General features: G+C 44.7%; 1 protein-coding gene across 1 annotated transcript in view; it reads left to right on the top strand.

The window, feature by feature from the left end:
• Positions 1–21,640, top strand: part of DPYS (dihydropyrimidinase) — a 51,845-nt gene that overhangs the window by 8,272 nt on the left and 21,933 nt on the right. The window contains exons 3-7 of the mRNA XM_081116518.1: positions 2,095–2,274; positions 3,646–3,835; positions 11,532–11,688; positions 13,015–13,156; positions 15,189–15,331. Coding sequence (XP_080972644.1) covers positions 2,095–2,274; positions 3,646–3,835; positions 11,532–11,688; positions 13,015–13,156; positions 15,189–15,331 — 812 coding nt within the window. The remainder of the gene's footprint in view (positions 1–2,094; positions 2,275–3,645; positions 3,836–11,531; positions 11,689–13,014; positions 13,157–15,188; positions 15,332–21,640) is intronic.

Here is a 21,640-nt window from a genome sequence, read left to right as displayed (position 1 = left end):
AAGGGCACGTACCTGGGGTTGCAGGTTCTATCCCCAGCCTGGTTGGGGCACGTGCGGGAGGCAACCAATCAGTGTGTCTCTCTCACATCAATATTTCTCTCTCTCTCTCTCTCTCCTCTAAAATCATTGGAAAAAAAATATCCTCAGGTGAGAATTAACAGAAAAAAATACTGATCTCTCTTTTCCTTAACTTCAACATTTCCAGGCTCTATTAAATGGCATTTTTCCATAGACCAGAACTTTAATTAGAAATGGTTAATTTTTGGAGAAAAATCAAGGAAATTCCCATTTAAAACTAGATGCCTCCATTCCCACTCTTGGCTCTCCCCACCCCCCCACCCGCCTTGTGCCCTTGAAAGAGAAAGGAGAAAAGACCAGGACGTTTTCAGGGCCTCCTCCCAGCTGTCCCCTAACCCAGTGCTCCTGCTACAAGGCTGTGCTAGTCTCACTACCTGGTCAAATCATCTCATGATGGCGCTTAAACTAGCCCTCCACGTCTCCTAACTACTTAGCTAGGGCAGGAACGATTCCACATTCAGATAAGGAAGACAGTTTTCAGAGATGTTCAGATGTGTCTGTTTCTCCCCATATAAATTTGTATGTGTACTTTAGAAGCAGTTTTTACTTGTGATTTAAATCAACATGTTTTTCCACATTGGACTTAATTCAGAAATCTTTTTACCAGAAAGGGTGCACAAGGGTGACTTGACTTGATGTTACCATGTAACTTATGCCCCCACCTCCCCTCTAAAAATTGGGCTTTAGACATCAAGTTAATATAAAACCAGTATTCAACCTTTAACAGGTAGTTCAGCAAATATAACAGCGAGGTTCATAGTCCACAGCTGAAGTTAATTTTTCTACCAAAATGCCATTCTAAGCGATGCATCTGAGCTCTTTTATGCTTTTAGGGTCTTCCTGCCTCCCTTGTTTCCTCCCCTCCTATTTTATCAGAGCAAAAATGATGATGTTCACCCTTAGCAGCGCTTCTCACACTGGTTACCGCGTGAATATTGTTAAAATACAATATTGTTAAAATACAGATTTTGTTCAGTACGTGTATTAGTTTGCTAGGGCTGCTGTAACAAAGTACCACAAACAAGGGAGCTTAAAGAACAGACATTTCTTTTCTTACAGTTCTGGAGACTAGAAGGCCGAGGTCAAGGTGTGGGCAGGGTTGGTGCCTCCTGGGGGCTCTGAGGGAGACCCTGTTCGTGCCTCTCACCAGCCTCTGGTGATTTGCTGGTAATCTCTGGCTTTCCTTGATTTGCAGAAGCATCACCCCAATATCTGCCTTCATCTTCACGCGATGGTCCCTTGTGTGCATTGGTGTCTAAATCCCCCTTTTCATGAGGACACCAGTCATACTGGTTTAGGGCCCACCCTTATGACCTCGTCTTAACCAATTACACCTGCAATGCCCCGATTTCTAGATAAGGTCACCTTTGGTGCTTGGGGTTAGGGTTCAATATATGAATTTTGGGGAGACACAAAACCCATCACAGCAGGTCTGGGTGGGGCCTGAGGTTCTGCATTTCTAGGAAGCTCCGAGGTGATGCTGATGTTGCTGGTCCAGCACCACCCTTGGGCAGTGGCGAGGACTAAGCTGCTGTGAGAGCAGTGTCGTGGGGCTTACCCATGGATGCGAATGACAGGGGTGACTGACAAGGCCACCTTCAGAAAGGCTCTTCTACTGAGGGAGGAACGGGTTTTGAGTCCAAGCCCCTTGCCTCACATCAGCTTTGATTCCTTCTAGAGACACAACTGTTCCTGTTGCTGCCCCATGGCTTTATCTTCACTTTCTAGAATAACTTCCTCATATCGGGAGATAGATGCTGCAAATTTATATCCAAGTGTAGAAAGGAAGTATTTGGGGGAAAACCATGAACTTTTCCAGGATTTAAAAGTATCGTAGCAGCAGGTGAAATGGAGTCTAACGTGGGGGGAAGGTCAAGCAAGGCCTTACTTGCCTCTTTTCTGGAATTAAACTGTCCTTATTTTACTTAACTCTTCCTCAAAATGCAACATTCCGGAAAATACTGAAATCACCTTTACCTTAAACGGTGACATTTTCCTGTCGTTGGTTCCTTTTAGGTTAAAGAAGAAATGAAAGTCCTCGCCCAGGATAAAGGCGTGAACTCCTTCAAGATGTTCATGGCCTATAAGGACGTGTACATGGTGAGGGACGCGGAGCTCTACGCCGCCTTCTCCTGGTGCAAGGACATTGGGGCGATCGCTCAGGTCCACGCGGAAAACGGAGACCTGATCGCCGAGGTGAGAATCGCGTCCCCAGCTCCCACAGCAGCGAAACGACCGCCACTCGGGAAAGGCGATCGGCCCTAAGTAGGTGAACTCATGTGACGCACTGGAAGAACCAAGTTTTCTGAGGTTTAGAAACACTCGATTTATTTCTTTTTTTTAAAAAGAACTTTACTGGTTTTCGAGAGAGGAAGGGAGAGAGAGAGAGATGTGGATATGAGACAGAAACCTCGGTCATTGTCTCTCCCCCTCGCCCGCCCCGGAATCAGACCGGCCACCCCTTGGTGCACAGGCCGGGCTCCAGCCAACTGAGCCACACCAGCCAGGGCAGAACCCTCCCAAATTCCATTTACTTGAGTCTCTGCTCTGAATTTTGCTCAGGTCTTATAGGCATTTGAATACGGATTTTCCATTTTCAAACCAGCTATTCTATTGGATCTCGAAGATACTTTATTATAGAAACACAAATATTATTCTCTGTGTAGCTCAGGCCACTGCTTCGGAGCGCCAGTGTGGACATCAGCTTAATCTGACGGCTTCAGCAGTGCATTAGGTAGCTGTTTCAAGTTTCACTCGTTTCAGAAACTGGGAGGTAAAAAGTGTTTTGGAGGAATCTGGCCCATATTTATTTCTCTCGTTAGTTCCATTATTAATGCCCGAAGGGTGTGCCGCCTGCCAGATTTAAAGCTCTGTCTCCTACCCTCTGTATTAGCTGATTTTTTCTCTCCCTGGGCTCGGTTCCCATTTACGTCGGTGAGATGCAGGCTGGGCGGCCAGGTGGCAGGAGGGCGATGGGAGGGGAGCTTGAGCTGTAAACACAAACAGACCAGGGTGTCCCCGCTTCCCAGCTGCGTGACGCCGGGCAGGCCGCTTCCCACGCGCGCTCTGGACTTCCTGCCTTGTTTTGTAAGGAAGCCCTAACAGTTTGCAGAGGGAAATACCTGGTCCAGTGTCACTCGGTGGGTGAGGGAGAGGGCAGTGAAGACTGATTTGGTACAAAGTAGACTTAACGACGTAATATAATACCATGGGTGATTTCCACAAGGATCTAATATTGGGGATTCGTGTATTTTTGTTTTATTTTGTTTCTTCTGAACCAAAAATCAATCTCAAATATAAACATTGCTTTTCAAGGAACGATTAGGCCTAACCTCATACCTTTTTCACCTTTTCAATAAAAATAATGTAATTGTGAACTATGTATATGAAAACTAACACACACGGTCAGAGAATTGAATTTATTTTTACCGAATGCACACCCCTCCATCACGCACACCCGTCCCTACCAGAGCTAAGCCCTGTCAGCGTTTCTTTTACAGTCCAACAGCTGCTTTTGTCATTTGCAAACCTTCCCTGCACACGTGTGTGTTCCTGCTGCCTTCGCAGGGAGCGAAGAAGATGTTGGCTCTGGGGATAACGGGCCCCGAGGGCCATGAGCTGTGCCGCCCCGAGGCGGTGGAGGCCGAGGCCACGCTGAGAGCCATCACCATCGCCAGCGCCCTCAACTGCCCGCTGTACGTGGTGCACGTGATGAGCAAGTCCGCAGCCAAGGTGATCGCGGCCGCAAGGAGGGAAGGTAATTCCCTACGGCTCTTAGAAAGCCCGCGGAGCCCCCACAGCCGCCCTGCCCTCTCGCCGTCCCTCCTGCTCCCTCGCATCCCTGCCCAGGTCCGCCGTGTCCCCTTAGCTCGCCCCTGTGCCTGCGTCCCTCCCTCCAGGCTGTCTCCTCGCCATCCTTGGAACCGTAAGACATTTCCTTCAGTCACAAGTGCCCACCCTTAACACCACGGTCAGTCCCAATCCGGTGGCCAAATGCCAACTCTCCAGTTAACTTGAAAGAAGCTGCTCTGTCTCTTAGGCATCTGGCTCCTTTATCCCTCCCGGTAGCGCAGGGCACGTAGTAGGTCTCAACAAAATTTTTTTTTAATTGAATTGATTCATCTCACAACAACTTGGGCGTTCATGCAATTGAAACAATTATCCAAAGAGTATTTTATGACAATTATGTTATGATTGTAAAACCAAAGTTGTCTTGCCCTGGCCGGTGTGGCTCAGTTGGTTGAGCAGAGTCTCATACACTGAAAGTTCGCTGGTTCAGTTCCCAGCCAGGGCACATACCTGGGTTTCGGGTTCAGTCTCTGGTAGGGGTACACAGGAGGATGTTTCTCTCTCTCACGCTGATGTTTCTCTCTCTCTCCCTCCCCCTTCCTCTCTCTCTAAAATCAATGCAAAACATATTTTTTTAAAAAAGCCCAAATTTATTTTTATCCTTAATTGCCTAATTGCCTCAGTTCTTTAGTTCAATTTACTATGTAAATAGTCATCATAAAAGAAAGGGGAAGTCTCCTATTTTTTATAAGAATCAGGTAGAGAAATAATTTCATCCGTTTGCCAGTGCTGGTGACGGGGAAAGGGTAAAAAACAAATACGGTGCCTTTTCTTCAAAGGTTTAAACCTTCCTGGGATGTGCTAATGGTTTCTATCATCTCACTTTCAGAAATCGAATAATCAGGGATAGCCTTTTTTTTTAAATTTTGAGAGTACGTTTATTAAAGCTGGGGACAGTGAAACAAAGAAGGGCTTAGGACAGAAGCAGCAGCAGGGGAGAGCCTAGGGGGGCTGCTGCGAGCTCACTGGAAAGTCAGAGAAAAAGGGGCCTTGGAGACAGGTCCAGGGGGCGAGCCCGGAGGAGCTGCAGCTGCCCGTTGCTCCCCTGGTTGCAAGTCGCGTGGGGATCCTCAGAGTTTAGGAGATGCACGCCTGGGGGGGAAGGAAGGAGGGGGGAAGGGAGAGGTGCCCGGATGCATTCTCAGAATGTAATCCGCGTCAGGAGTAAGCTTGATTGCACACAGGAGTTACTAAGGTCTTACTACCAACCATTTCCGCCCGTTGCTTCCCCCTGCCCCCCCCCCCCCCCCCCCCCCCGCCCCATATAATGTCATTTCAGTTAAAAGAGCTCCACACTTAAAAACACTGCAGTTTTAAAGTCACACATTAGGCTCCTGCCACCAGAGGGCACTGCTTCCGACCTTATGCAGCGGTTGCTCTAAAATGATTTGCGTTGTCGGTGGTGCCCCACCGCAGCCTGTCAGGGCCCTCACGTCAGCACATGGTTTAGGGAACCGCACGCTCAGCTGGAACGGTCCGGGCGTCTTAACCCACCCGCCAGCCACGGTTTTGACAGGTCTGTCAGGAAACAGTTTCTCCATCTCGGGTATTGAATTCGCTCGGGGACAGGATTCCATCAGGAGCAGAGCAAAAAGTCTAGGGAAGGTTTCAGAATGTAAATCATAGGCGGAAAACTCACGTAGGAGCATTTCATTTTATTTTGAATTGTTTTATATTTAATTTTGGTTTTGAATCGGTAAAACATTTACATGGTCCCAAAGTCAAAATTATATATATTAAAAACGTATTCTCAGAGAAGCCATTACTTTTATTCATTTATTTCTAGCCTATCTTTATAGTTTTTCTCTGGGTGGAAAAAAGAATATATGTATAGTCTTTCCCTTTTCTTTCCTAAGTGGAAGGTAAAATACTATACCGGGTGTTCTGTATCGTACTTTTTTCCTTTACTAGCTGTTGCCATCTGATGTGCTCTCTGGCTTCCTAAAATCTCCCCAAACCTCCTGTCAGCCGTGGTCCCTCCGTTTTCAGCCCAGCTGTGGGTTTTGTGCACCTTTCGCACATCTCCACCAGGGTTTTGATGTGAACTGGGGAGGAAGGGACTGTACCTCGAAACCTGAGGTTTCCCTTCGTTCATTCCTCGATATTTCCTTGCAGCATCCAGCACCTGCGTTAGGAAGTGAAAAGCAGGTTGCAGGAAAGGGGGCAAAGCTCTCACACCCAAGCCATTGGCAGTCGGCAGGGAATTTCAAGTTCATGTTTATTTCAAGCCTTGGTTCATCTAAGTCGGGTAATAAACAGAACTAGGTTAGCTCCCATCCTTCCTGCCAGAAGCCACTTTTGCAAAAATGAGGCAAGAGAGCGCTGTCCTCACGCAGTTACCCTAGATGCAGAAGCAGGACCCGCTCCGTGGCCCGTGGCCCACGTGGAAGGTGGGACAGACCAGCTGCGACCCTGTGGGATGCGGAAACTCCAGCCGCCCAGCTGCTGGCCTCTTTCGCTCACCACCGCCCAGCCTTTGTCCAGTTGATGTGTCCACAGGTGTCACAGGCTTCGGTGACACCTTTTATTTTGGTTTGAGTGGTTTGGGTTATACATGTTCCTTTTCTGCTAAATATTAGCATGTGGAATTATTAATGGTCTTTTAAAAAATGTATTGTTCCCCTTTCCTCCCACCTCCCGTGGGACTTGCTCTTGTTCGGATGGTTCACTACTTTCTGGTGCTGTGCTTAGAGTGGTGGTGATGTCTCTCAGCAGCGTACCCGATGCTCTAGTTGGTATTTATCTTATAATTTGTTTCCCAATTATCACTGAAATTTCAGGGCTTTTTTTTTTTTTTAGCTTCCAGTTTAACTTGTTTTAATTTGTCTTGATAAAGCTCAACTCTACTTTAATCCAGATTCCTGTCTCTAGGGTAAAAACAGGACTCCCCTTTGAACTTATTAATCACACGTTTTCTTTATACGTTTTATTTTTTAAAAGTTATTGGGCATCACATCTATGCCGGACGCTGTGCTCTAGGCATTGGACTCGCAAAGATGATTAAGATAACTTTGGTTTTCAAGTAACTTACAGTGAACTGAGCTGTCTTGTGCTTGGGTTTTTGTTTTTTATTCAGATTGGTTTTTGTTGTTTTGGTTTTCCTCATTGTAGACAGCTCTGCTTTCCAGGCTTGGTGCTGTAAGCTAGCCATGTCTTTTACAGAAGGATATTAGATGTCTTATTTTTCTGTTTTATTTAAACTCCGCTTCCCATATACAGGGTGGAGCAAAAGTAGGTTTACAGTGGTTTGTATGGAAAATAAGAATTAATAAATAGAAATACAGAAATAAACTTTGTGTTTCACATATTCACAACTGTAAACCTAATTTCGCCCCAGCCTGTATTCCTCTTGTGTTTGAGGAGAAAGGGGGAGAGAGACCCACTCAGTGCCCATTCCCCCCACGCGGTCGCGTTGACCGTGGCTTGTTCGTGCTGAGTGAGGAGCTTCTGATGAGCTGACGCTTGGGGACCAGAGCTGCTCCTAGGAAAGAACTGGTGCGCGGCCAAGTCAGGGTGGATTTGACTCTCAGGCTTCCTTTTTCCTTTCTGGTACTTGAACATCTGGATACCCCCTTGTCTTTTTTAGAGCAAGATGATTTGCCTCGTGTCCAATGGCGAAGCAGTTGAACACGGATCATTTAAAAACATTTTAAAAGTGAGAATGGTGTAACCGTGAAGGAACTAACATGTGTGGAATGTATGCGTTTGCTGGGGCCGCTGTAACAAAGAACCACAGGCTGGGTGGCTGAAACAACAGAAATGTGTTTTCTCACCACTCGGGAGTCTAGAAGTTTGAGATCAAAGTGTTGGCAGGGTCGGTCCTTTCCAGGACAGCGAAGGAAGGATGTGTTCCCGGCTTCTGTCCTTAATTTCTAGGTGACTGTCTTCTTCCTGTGTCTTCACAGAGTGTCTATGTCCAAATTTCCTCTTTTTATAAGGACCCTGGTCATATTGGATTAAGACTCATGCTAATGACCTCACTGTAATATAATTACTCCGTAAAGTACCCTATTTCAAAATACAGTCACATTCTGAGACACTAGAGGGTTAGGGCTTTAACATTTGCATTTTGGCCAAGCGACACAGTTCAGTTCAAATCACGAAGTGACTTCAGGGTCCCAGGAAGATGCTAGATACTTCCATATACATTCATTTTTTTGATCCTCACAAAATTGCCGCACTAGAGGGACATTGTGATCCCATTTCATAGATGAGAAAGACTGAGGGTATGAGCAAAGACCCATCTTGCCCAAGGTGACCAACTACGAAGTAGCAAAATCAGGATTTGAACCTAAGCCTGTGTGATCTACTCTATTGTGCTGCTTCTGTGTATTTCCCTTCTCAATTATAGTCTTCCTTTGTACATGTAATATTTTAAATCAAAACACGCCCTTCTAGCTAGGAACAATTATTTTTAACAATGTGTCTGGCTTTCCGTTTGGTAGCCAATGCTTCCACCCCTGGCACCTACGCCAGCGTCTCTGCATCTCTCGACCTTCTCTGACAGGTCTCAACATTTAAACATTTAAGTTTAAATGTGTAAACGTAAACATTTAAAAATACATGCTCTTAGCGTTATTTACAATAGCCAAGATTGGGAAGCAGCCCAAGTGCCCATCCGTAGAGGGGCAGACAAAAAAGCTGTGGTACATTTACACAATGGAATACTACTCGGCCATAAAAAATAAAAAATAAAAAAAATCTTACCCTTTGCAACAACACGGATGGACCTGGAGAGTATTATGTTAAGTGAAATAAGCCAATCAGAGGGAGACAAATACCTTATTATTTCACTTATACGTGGAATCTAATGAACAAAATAAACAAACAAAATAGAAACAGATTCATGGATACATTGAACAGACTGACAGCTGTCGGAGGGGAGAGGCGTTGGGGGTCTGGGTGAAAAAGCGGAAGGAATTAAGAAGAAGAAATAAAACAGACAACAGTGTGGTGCTTACCAGGGGGCAGGGGTGGGGTGGGGGAAGGTGGGGGAGAGCAGAGAGGGGATGAGGCAGTGGAAAGAGACTTGGCTTTGGGTGGTGACCGCACAATGCCGTGTGCAGACACTGTTATTGAGCTGTACACTGAAAACCTGTGTGGTTTTCTTCACCAGCGTCACCCCAATAAATCCAATTTAAAAAGAGAACAACAAAAAGAAAATTAAAAAATAATAAAAACTCATGCTCTTTACCAAGAAATGAAAAATGACACTTATCCTAGTGACACAGTGCAGATGCAGAACACTGCAGTTCTAACTCTGGGGCACCACTTACTGCCCCGGGTCCGGGCAATTTAGTCTCACTGAGCATCAGTCTATTGTCCAACCAGCAGGAGGGCGGCCATGAAGGTCAAACGAGATCTATGACCTTCAAACGATATTGGCAAACTCTAGAGTGCTATACATATATTAGCTGTCTTTATTTTTAGCCCAAATCTAACAGAACCCACAGTCCTGCCGAATTGTCTAGTTTGATTCTCTGATTTAATGGCTTATCCGGGCCCCTTGTTTTCTTTCCCCTTTTTACTTCTCGTGGGCTGGTTGGTCCTTTGAAAATGTCTAGAACCATTGTAAAATAGGGGAAGAGCACTTAGGAAATTTTACTCTTTTATTTTTCAGTTTTTTATATTTATAGATGCTTCATGGAGAGAAAGTTGAAAATAGCCCAGCTAACAAAGGGCTTGTTGTATTTACCGAAGAGCGGCTGTCACATTTAAAGGAGCTAAGCCCTTCCAAGGAAATTACCTGCTATCTGGTTTCAAAGCAGTCCTGGCAGACTCCCGGTAGATGCTGACACTTTCAATATTTCCTGAGCACTACTAAAATTGTCGGACTTTTGGAACAGTGTTCTCACATCACCTTGATGGGCCAAATGATTGAATAGAACGTGTGATGAGGCCTTTCCTCCGTGACGAAGCGCCACGGAAACTCCTGAGTTGGCAACTTGTAAAGTGATTGCTGATCGAGTCTCCGCGTGTCCCCTTGTCCGTGCTTCTGTCAGAGGTTCTCTTAGAATAGAAAGGTCTCGTCATACCTGCAAATAAAACATCGTGTCCGTCCTGTTATCTCTTCAGCAAATAACACATTACCTCTTAGCTTGTATTTTAAAAGACTGCCTGTTTCACACACACCAGAGAGAGAGATTTATGGTTATTTCCCCTTTTCTGGGACCAGGACAGTGACAAACAGGAAAGGGATGGGATTCGCCCAGTGTGTGTGTATCCTGAAAGCAAAGGACCTCAGCAGTGGCTAAGTCCCGAAGGAACTTCGATCGACCACCGTCTGATATTGGGTTACTTAAGAAGCAGTGTGTCAGGCTTCCATGAGCTTTGCCCTCCTGGGTTTTCAACTTCCTAGGCCAGCTGGAGGACAGTGGCTAGTGTGAGGGAGAAATGATCTATGAGACAAAAGGGTGCTACTTTCCAATTTCATATGACTCAGGCAGCCGGTGGCCATCCACTGACAGTAGTCCCTGAGGAAATCAGTTAATTTCCGTTATGTATCAGGATTTTTACTAAAATCTGGCATCTGGTTAACTAGAGAGAACTAATTTGGTATGCCAGCGTCTCTTTACTATGCACTCTCCTTTATGACTGCTTGGATGTGATCAGCTGGATGCCAGGGAATCTATTATTCTGACAAATGCTAATCAGAGATAGGATTCTGATTTTAAATTCAAATTCACTTGCACTATTAACTTTTCTAACATTGTGTGTGCTTTTGATGGCCTCATTTGCATGATTTTTTAAATATGCATTTCTGGCTACAGTTTTATCTGAGTGTTCTTTTACTTAATATGTTTTTAGAGGGAGCTTTTTTTTCTTCAGGGTGTGAAAAGATTATCAATCTGTTTGCAACAGAGATACACTGAGGTTGAACTCCATGTGACCATATGATAATTGTAGTATAACATAGGACTTAGGACCACTGGAGTCCAAATGCCTGGACTCAGATCCTACCTCTTGCACCCCGTCTATATCGAGTGCATGGCATGTAACAGTAGAGAAGTAATTTAACCCCATAAACTCTATCTTCATCTTTTAATGGAGATAGTAGCATTTCCTATATAGGGTTTTGAGAAGATTCCTCTAGAATGGCACAGGTGTCAGCCAGCTCTTGCTGGGTCACACTGCAGTAGCAGCTACAGAGATTCATTTCGTTTTCACCCTCATGTCCATAATGGGTTGGTTCCGCCTCAGGTCCTCGTTCTCTGCCATCGGAGACACAACTAAAGGAGCAGCCTCGGCTGGTCTCAGGACAGAGGGAAAATGGGGATGGCAAACTCACTGTGGTTTCAACAAGTCCTGCTTGGAAGCACACATGTCACTTCCATTCATATTTAATTGGCCAAAGTAAACCATGTGGCCAGGTCTGGGGGTATCAGTGAGTGGGTACAACCATCTACCATAACATGCAATGCACATTGACTGGAACATGGTAAATGCTCAATAGAAAGTAGTTTTTATTTTTAAATCCTGCTCACTAAAGGTTTAGGATTCATATTTTCTTTTACTAAGAGAGAAGAGCCTCATATTTATGTGTTTGTCAGATGGTTCTTGTAAGAACAAGTTCGGGTGCTGAATACTTCCTTTTAACTTTCCAGGGAAGGTGGTCTATGGAGAACCCATAGCAGCGAGTCTGGGCACAGATGGCACTCACTACTGGCATAAAGAATGGCACCATGCAGCCCACCACGTTATGGGACCACCCTTGAGGCCAGACCCTTCCACTCCTGACTACCTCATGAATCTATTGGCTAAGTAATCATTTAGCAGAGGATCGTGGAGTGTTTTGCCAAAATAAGGTGTTTTACGAGTTTCAGGCTTGAGCGTAGGAGGTCGTTTCTTACCATTGACTTCCCAGTATTCTGTTCTACTTGACCTGAAGGCCCGGGGACAGTCCCTCCTCTGGAGACCAAAAAGCATTGGTTTACTTACATTAAGAAATAGTGTCAAGATCTCTCCTGGACACAGAGAAGTCAGACCATTTTTATTGCACTTTTACTCTCTTCTGATTTTTCCTTTGTCTTTTCTATCTCTTGTTGCCTAGAGCCAGGTCTCTGCATTATGTTTTATTTTTATCATTCAGAATATTCTTGAATTTTTTTCCTATGCTGATATAACTTAGGAACCAGATGTACCTGTTGTACAGGTACAATAGGTTACAATCCAGGGCATAACCACTGTAGGGGTGGAAAGGCAAAATCCTACCTTTGAGTAGGTTGTCCCCATGGAAGGTCATCCAAACTATTTTCAGAGACACAACTTTCTGGGACATTATGATCTTTTTTATCATTATTATTTATTTTATTTTATTTTATTTTATTTTTTATTTTATTTTATTTATTTATTTATTTATTTTTTTAATTTATTTTATTTTATTTTTTATTTTATTTTATATTATATTTTATTTTATTTTATTGAGAATTGCTCCATTCATGGACATCCTGACACTCCCCATTCACAGATTCTCATATTCAAGTTAAGGAAGAGCTTTTTCACAACAGACTATACAGGAGTGCACTTGCCCTTTCCTTTCGGCCTCCTTTCTCCTTCACACTCCCTCATCCCCACTACTATTCAGACGTCAAAGCAGGATCCCTAGGGCTGGTGACATCAACATCCAGAGATGCACCAGTGTCACATATCTGCTCATCACAACGTTCCCATTTGGCCAGGGGCCGCCCTGGAGGCCCTGCCTCTGTTCCCGGAGGCCACCACGGGACACCTTTGGCTAGTACTCTGCTCACAAGCAATGTTCACTTGCATTATTACCAGTGGTCCCCAACTAATTGTCATCAAGTACATATAATTACCAATTTCTAGATGAGAAACTGAGCACCGGATAAGCTTGTAATCACAGCACCGTAAGTGATGGGACTGAGTCGAAAACGATCCTCCAAAAGGGCTTCCTGGAAGGGGGATGGGAGCGGGTGAAATATGTCCTTGAAAAAGCCACTCATTTCCACGGCAGTTTTCTGAAAGTCACTGAGGAGGGAGCCAGGAGGTGAGGGAGGGCTACGGGCGCTTCCTCCCGACCTGTTCTAGCCACTCAACCCCGTCCCTCTGGTGTGTTTTTCTTCACAGTGGTGACCTAACCACAACCGGCACTGACAACTGCACTTTCAACACCTGCCAGAAAGCTCTTGGGAAGGACGATTTCACCAAGATCCCCAACGGCGTGAACGGCGTCGAGGACCGCATGTCGGTGATTTGGGAGAAGGGCGTGGTGAGTCTGGCAGGCCCCAGCCTGTGCTGCCTGGTTCTCCGCCCAGGGCCCAGCGTGCGCAGGGCTAGTGGCCATGGCCTTCCCGAGGAGCTTTCTCCTTGCTTTTCGCTGTGGTGGGGACAGGGTTTGCTGCCCCGTCGCCGCCACCCCGTGCCCGGGATAACAAGGGCGTCACTGTCTTCTCTGCGTTGTGCCGCTTGGCACACGTTAGGGCATCAAGGTCGAGTGGGTACCAGCGCCGGTTCTTGAAGTCTTTGAAATGTGCAGCCTTTCTACCTGACTTCTCGTGTTCTTGACCCCCAGCTCCTGTGTCACCGATAGAAATTCTCGGAATGATTGAAAACACGGGAAGAATTGTTATTATGTTTATACCTCCTTTTCACGACATCTTTGCAGATGTCCCTTTTTATGAACCCTTGGATGTCGTATTTTAAAAACAGCTGTATGAGGGCAGATAAATAATTATTTAAAATCTAGGAAAAGATTTTTTAAATCCCCATGGTTTAACAATTCCTCCCTGAGGATGCAGAAGAACCAAATAGCTAAACGTTCGCATGTTTACCTGTCACGCCGGTTGACGTGTAGTTGGAAAGGTCAGCAGGGCACACCCGGCTGGTTAGACCTGAGGTGCCCACTGTGGTGCCTTCTCACCCGTCTCCTAGAAACCCCCCCAGAGATGACACAGTAATCATGCCTCACTCCTCAGAATCCCCTGCAGACTCCATTCACTTCTAACCCTAATTAGCTACCAGACCTTGTCCATTTTATTTCCAAAATGCCTTCTTATTTCCATCTTCACGTCTACCACTGTCATTTGAGGCCCATTTATTGTTTGGACCATTGCAGTAGTCTCCACATTTGGTGCCCTTGCCTCCAGCCTTGCTTGCTAAGTCTATATTCTATACTCCAATACCAGGAGTCGCCTTTCAGAAACGAAGGTCTGTTCATGGTACTTTCCTCTCTGAAATCCTTTCATTTTCTCCATTACTTTTAGGATGATATTTGAACAATTAATATACATAAGGGTCTTTAAAACATCTCTGTAGCCCTATGTTCTAGCAATCATCATCTTTGCCCCCCCCTTGTTCTCCATCCTGACTCCAACCATCCCAGATGACTTCTCTTTCTCTTTTCTTACATTTTCTTGATAACAGTCCAAGAAACTTAGGTTATTACAAGTATCTTTGTTACAGCAGATTTTCATAATCTATTACATTTCCCAAATATATAAATGGTTTTAAAGTGATTGAATATTTCTTAGTATCATACAACAAACAATTTTATGAAGCATTAAGATTATTTACTTATGGGAATATTACTTTCAGGACATAGTTCTTAAATTCTTTTTTAAGACAGGGACCCTTTGATAAAGAAATAAATCTTAAGGATGCTTTGACCATGTAAATGTATGTAGACATAAACTCTCAACATTAAGAAAAGTAATTTTAGTGGGGTCACAGCCTTCCAATGTCTGTCCATTTAAAAATCTTTTGTAATAGACTGTCCATAATTGTTGGTTCATGTAAAGTTAATTGCACAAAATTGAAACGCTTGAGCTGATTTTTCTCTTTCAAAAAGTGTTATCACCTGACTTAAAAGTCTGTCTTACCTTAACTCTATAAAATCCCATCTCATGTCTGCGTGATCACTCACACATCTTGGGTCTGCAATAAATAAATGTAAGTTATAAATGTAGTAGGTGGTGGCAGTAAACTTTAAATGAGAATTAGAAATACCATTGCTAACATTTAGCTGTTGTATATGTGATTCTGGGAAAGATGAAAAAAAAATAGTGGATGCATTTTTTTAAAGCTGATGTATTTTTGAAAAGTTATCTTTGGGTTTCCATATGTTGCCCCATCATCTCCATCATTTATCATTATGAAGCATGTTTGGCTCCACAATATAAGAAATCAGATGCAATTCTATTTGGTTCTAAGAGCTACAAGTTTTGTACTTTGATTGATGGGAGATCCTTAAATATTGATCATTAGAACAAATGCATTTTTTTTTTTCTTGAATGGTTTTACAGCACAGTGGTAAAATGGACGAAAACCGATTTGTGGCAGTTACCAGCACAAATGCAGCTAAAATCTTTAATCTCTATCCAAGAAAAGGAAGAATAGCTGTAGGATCAGATGCTGACATTGTGATTTGGGACCCAAAAGCCACCAGGTAAGTCGGAGTTCTTGCATTCCTTGGGTTCACAATGCAGGAAAAGCACTAACTTGCAAAGAAATTACTCATTGGCCTTAATCAGCCGTTTCTTCTCGGGTGATTTATTTGGCCACGCTCAGGTATTTTTGAGCCTGTGCACAAGATAAAGGTTTTGATGTACAAATATTCCTTTGTTTTTCTTGGCATAGAAGATGCACAAGTTGTGTTACTTACAATTCCCTGGAAATGTGTATATGTAAAAAACCAATATGAATTTACCACGTCAGTGCTTGGCAAACGCCCGAATTCACACAGAGGAAAAGGATACAGAGCAATGAAGAAAATAAAAGGCTTAGTTTGAAAGGGATGAATTGAAAACTGAAAATAATTACAGCCTTTTTGAAGCTTTCAGATAGAAAAATCCCAGCACAAAGGATGTCACTTTCAGTTAACCAAATTTTCCAGTTGAGTTCATCTTGAGCCTGTCATTTCCAGTAGGCTCCAGCTCTTTGTTTCCAATTTCCATAATTCTGTGTTAATATTGCAGGTCTGGCGAATTCCAACTCAGGAAAGCATCCAGTAGCAGCTGAAGCTCTGCTAATTTCTCTTTATAGGATGTTAGCGCAGACAACACCTGCATCCTGCTTTGTGTTTTTTATAAACTTTACAGTTGTAATGGAGACAATTCCAAATGCGTTAACATATTGTGTGTGTTTGCACGCCTGTGTAAACAGGGATAGGATAGGACCTTCTGCCTTCATTGTATAGGCTTTTTTTTTTTTTTTTTAATTGTCAAAGTCTATTAGGTATTTTCATTGTAATAAGCAAAAGTCTACAGTTTCTTGGGGGTGATATTGTCACAAAGGCCCAGTTTCAATGGAAGTGCTCCTGGGCTACCCTCTGGAGAAAAGACGACCATTGGAGAAGCACTAGACTACCATTGCTATGAGCTGAAAAACAAACCCCAAAGATTCTCTAGAAATACTTGTATTTTTTTAGCTTGATACCCCCCACTCTCCTTCTAGCACTTGTTGTCCCAACTCGGGGACCAGTTCATAGCTGGCAGTCCTTAGTCATTGCAAGTAGCCTTTAGTGGATGCACTAAATGGTGGTTTGAAAATCTTATTTACATAAGAGACCAACAAAGCACAACTCGCTGTCTTAGTTATTATGTTAATAAGGAGCCATTGCCCATTTAAGGACAAACTATCTGGTTGTCAAATGATCCCGGCCCCTCTCCGTGCATAGGAAATGGCAAGTCAAACACAATGCAGGCGGCCTCTCTGCAAGGCTGGAAAAGCTGTCCTTGGGAAGACAGTGGGAACATGTTGCTGGGATTTGGATTGGGCTGTGGGTGAATTGAGCACACTGTGTTTAGAAAGCTCCTGATATTTTCAATGTCACTCTACCAGGGCTATTGTGCACGGCAGGGGCCTGCCCAGGGTCACTGCTGCTGCAATCCAAACCATTTAGGCTGCCGCAAGTGCTGGGACCAGATAGGTCTTTTGAAATAACTGGTGGCTTAAGGAGCTCGTGAGACTTAATCAGAAAACCTAGAAACATTTAAGATGGAGAAAACTATCGTGTGGAAGAAAGATTTGTGGGAAATGATGATTTTGAAGCATAGGGTCTGGGAGAGTCCTAACAATGATAATAATTAGTAAAGATTTGCGGTGGTCTTAAAATGCTTTGCCATCTAGGATGTGATTTGGTCACCTTACAGGCCTGAGAAAACTGTGGCATAGCAGGGCCTGTGACAGGTTTGAGAGGAGAACCCTGGCCCAGTGTCTCCGACTTGGCCAACCTGTGTGCTTGTCATGGGACCCGGCGCCACACTACCCCCGACGTCCGAGCAGAGCTCCTTACGATTGTTCACAGTCTACTTGTTCTTTCGGTCAAGCCGTCCAGTAACAAAAAGATTTTCAGATTCGATTCTATTCTTCATTATTCCTCTTCAAAGGTAAGGGAGAAATGAAAACATCCGTCCAATCCTTCACGTGGAGAGCGTTCGGAGGCCACCCCCTGTGGCCCTGTTAGCCCGACGCCTGGGTCCCTCCAGCAGCCCCAGCCCTGCGGTCTCCTCGGCTGTTTTCATTCCTGAGGCCAACACCAGCTCAGGTGTAAAGCATTGTCTTCCTTAGACAACTGGACAAAGAGAAGTGGCCTGGACCTAAGGCTATGCGCAATTCACTTACTTTATTTACCGCGCATATTGTTGCTTGGAGGATATTTATAGGCCGTGATTATTTCTCCTTGAGTCATGTTTTTCGACGATATAAATTTAGACCACTTTCTCACCAGTATTAGCTACCGGCTTCTATAACATTGCCCTTCCTTTCCTGTTCAGCTGTTTGTGAATAGCACATAATGATCCAGATGTTTAGGGTGTTTTTTTTAAAAAAATCTCTATATTATCTGCTCTATGCCCCCCGTTTCTAGTCTAAGAATAACTAACTTAAGGTCAAACTAAAAGGCTTCCGTGCTCTTAAGTTTCTTTCTATCTCTTTCATCAGTCCTTTAATATTTCTCACATAAAACGCATTTACATGTTCACGTATGTGTCTTTCGGGGTAAAGATCCATACTGGCCTTTCTTTACAAGCCCGAGTCTTCTCCATCTCCGTCTGCTGTGCACACCTGGGTGCACAGAGAAAACCAGCCCAGCCCGGAGCCTGGCGTGTGGTTCTGGTCCCAGCCCCGTCCATGCCAGGGAGGGGGGCAGACCCACGCAGGTCACTTACGGTCTCTGAATATCCACTCTCTCATCTGTAAAATGAGATTATTAATCATTGCTCTGTCTGCTTTATGTTTTTCTTAGACTCCCCTGGGATAATATAGGTGAAAATGCTTTGTAAGCTAAGAAAGGGCTACACAAAGACAAATGGGGATTATTATGGCTCCTTTCTATTTATCTAGTTTGGTGTCATTCTTTGCAGTACATTTTCTTGTTTTAATATGTTTTTATTGATTTCAGAGAGAGGAAGGGAGAGAGAGAGAGAGAGAGAGAGAGAGAAACATCAATGATGAGAGTCGTTGATCGGCTGCCTCCTGTGCGCCCCCTGCTGGGGATCGAGCCCGCAACCCGGGCCTGTGCCCTGACCGGGAATCGAACCGTGAGCTCTCGGTTCATGGGTTGACGCTCAACCCCTGAGCCACACCAGCCAGGCACTCCTTAACATTCTTGAAGTCTAATCAACCCCATTTTAAACAAATAAGTGTTTTATTTCAGAACAGCTTTAGATTTGCAGAAAAGCTGCAAAGATAGTACAGAGTTCCCATGTACCCCCACACTCAGCTTCCATGGTTGTCTTAATTACTAGGGTGCATTACAATCGATGAACCAGTGTCGCTCTGTTATTACTAACTAGAGTCCATACTTTATTGAAGTTTCTTGAGTGTTGCCTAATCTTCCATCGCAGGCTCCCATCCAGATGCCACATCAGACCCCATCATCATGTTTCCTTAGACTCTCAGGGTCAGTGGCCGTTTCTCTGACTCCTTTTGTTTTCAGTGACCCTGACAGTTTCGAGGAGGACTGGGCAGGTGTTTCGAAGAATGTCCCTCTGTTGTGATTTTTCTGATGTCTTTTTCTCAGTATGAGCCTTGGGTTATGGGCTTTAGGAGGAAGACCACAAAGATCAAGTATTATTTCATCCCGCCCTCCAGAGGGCACATGCTGTCACCGTGACTTACCGCTGTTGATGCTGACCCGGGTCGGCTGCTGGGGAGGAGTTCGTCAGGCTTCCCCACTGGCCGGCTCCGCATTTCTTCCCCTTTCCACAGCGTACTTTTTGAAAGAAGTCACTATGCACAGCCCACAGTGAGGGAGTGGCAAATTATGCTCTAGTTTTGTGTCTTAGTTCTATCCCCAGGGTGAAAGCGCACGATGTTGAGTGGGTGAGTGGGAAGGGTGCATGGAAGGGTGATGGGATAAAGAAATGGCATTAACTCTGTTGTATACTTCAAGTTGCTAAGGGAGTAGATCTTCAATGTTCTCACCACAAAAAAGAAATGGTAATTACATGACACAATGAAAGTAGTAATTATTTTGCAACTTGTAAGTGTATCAAATCAACACCGTAAACTCATACTATGTTATCTGTCAGTTATATCTCAGTAGAACTGGGGAGGAAATAAAGAAATGGCACACGGGAAAATCAGAAAGGTGTTATCCAACGACAATCATGGCGAGAAGACAAGTAAGAAAAATAGCATTTCCTCCCCCCGTGCTTTTCATTGGTTGCAAGTCATCAATAAGTGATGTTGAAGGCATAAACAAATGAATATAAGTTGATGGCTTTTCCGAGGAGAGGAGGGACTGCCACACTGGACGTGTTTTCTTTGTGTTTCCTTCATTTTTGAGGTTGGGGAACAATTAGCTTGTTAGGCAGTTCTACTGAGAAAGAAAATGAAGTTGAAAGAGAGCTGACTTTCCGTGTTCCTTCACTCACACGCTCACTCGGCACTGGGGCGCCGCTGGGCACCGGGCAGGAGGGGCGAGGTTGTGTAAGAGCCCGGCTCTGCCCTGAGGAAGCTGGCGGCCTAGGGACAGGAGATGAGCTTGACGTCAAAGGCGCTCCGTCTAAGGGACGTGTTAAGAATATCACATGAGAGGCAGGCACAAGGTGCCATTGATGTTCAAAGAGGAAAGGTCATTCTTTGATCAGTGCAGTCGTGGGCAGAGGACCGCATTAGAGACAAGAGTAGATGAGATGTCTGGCCCTGAGAATCCCGACCAAACATGCAGGAGATAAAATGAGAAAGAACAGGTTCAGGCCATGGAGGGGAGCGGGAGGGTGAGGAGGAGTTTCTTTTGTTTTGTTTTGTTTTGATGTTTTTATAGATTTCAGAGAGAAGAAAGGAGAGGGAGAGAGAGAAACATCTATGATGAGTCATGGATCAGCTGCCTCGTGCTCGCCCCCTGCTGGGGATCAACTGCAGCCTGGGCTTGTGCCCTGACCAAGAATCCAACGGTGACCTCCTGGTCCATAGGTTGACTCTCAACTACTGAGCCACACCCACCAGGGCTGCTTGTCTCATTTTGTTCATTAAGATTTTAAATAGCATTCATCTAGTGGAGAAACATTGTTCAGTCAAATGAATAAATAGATATAGCAATAGGGATATTTTTCTCTTGCAAGGGATTCCTGTTTATTTTACCTACCTGATTTTAATATTAACTTAAGGATGGTTATGTGAAAGTTTTTTGTCTGACCACACCATTAGAGGTTGGCCAAAGTTTTCCTTCGAAATTTCCTGCAAGGTTTCAGCAAAAACAATGACCCAGCTGACTAGTTAGTATCTCAAATGAGAGCAGCGCGCGTTTTGCCCAAGCCCCTGAAGGGGGCGCCCACAGCACGCACTGAGCTCCGGCCCCAACCAGGCCATTAGAGCCGCTGGTTATGCAAGAACCAGCCAGCCCCTGGAGAATGGATGCACTTGCTAATGATTTTTGGCTTTGTGGTACATAGATGTTTTCATTTTTAAAAATTCTCATTACTTATTAATGGCATGTAGGAATAAGTGTGCTTGTTCCTACCATCTATAGCTTTAAAAATGGGCTGCACCGAAGTTACTGAGGCAGATCAGGGGAAAGAAAAGCAGCGTGGCCGTGATCTTTTTATTTTAAACCTGTAAAAAGATGGATGGTCCCAGGGTGAGAAATCTGACACGTGATGATGGATGGTGAGAGAGAACTGGGAGTGGGAGTCTGTCGAGCAGGGTCGGACATCCGATGAAAGATTACCTAAGCCGTTACTAGCCTGTAAAAAGTTCCTGCAAAAATCAACTGCAACAGCTCTTCTGTGTCATTGCACAATAAAAACAAGCGGCATTCGGCGCATGTGGGGCGCTGGCCCTTTTCAGAAGTGCGCAGAGGCTGCTGTGTTCAGCACGACCGCTCACTGAGCCAGCGTCTATTGCTCGTGACAGAGGCATGTGTCCTAACGCTTGGCTACCTGGGTCAAAGCTTCAGGTTTAAGGACACATTCCCTATCTAAACACAGTCGGCCCATTGCCGTAGAGTATCTTGGTACTGAGAGCCAAGGGGAAGAAGTCAAGGGTATGATTTCCACGCAGCTTCAACAGAATCTTGTGGGATCATGTGGCCGAGACCCAGGCCGGTCAGCTGGGCCAACTTGCCCAAAACCTTGCGAGCCCCAGCAGCAGCAGTAACTCGCGTCCTGGCAAGTTGAGTACCCTACGAGCTTCAGTTCTTCAGTATTCATTAAATAGCACTTAGTTACTATGGCAACTGTCCCTTTTCAGTATTTATGAGCTCCGGGCCAGCTCGCAGAATCTCCAGCGCGCAAGCACGCCGCTCACACAC

This window comes from Miniopterus schreibersii, assembly GCF_964146895.1.
Source record: "Miniopterus schreibersii genome assembly, chromosome: 17".
Taxonomy (NCBI): domain Eukaryota; kingdom Metazoa; phylum Chordata; class Mammalia; order Chiroptera; family Miniopteridae; genus Miniopterus; species Miniopterus schreibersii.
The sequence above is the reverse complement of the archived record's forward strand: the minus strand, read 5'-3'. Positions and strand labels throughout refer to the sequence as shown.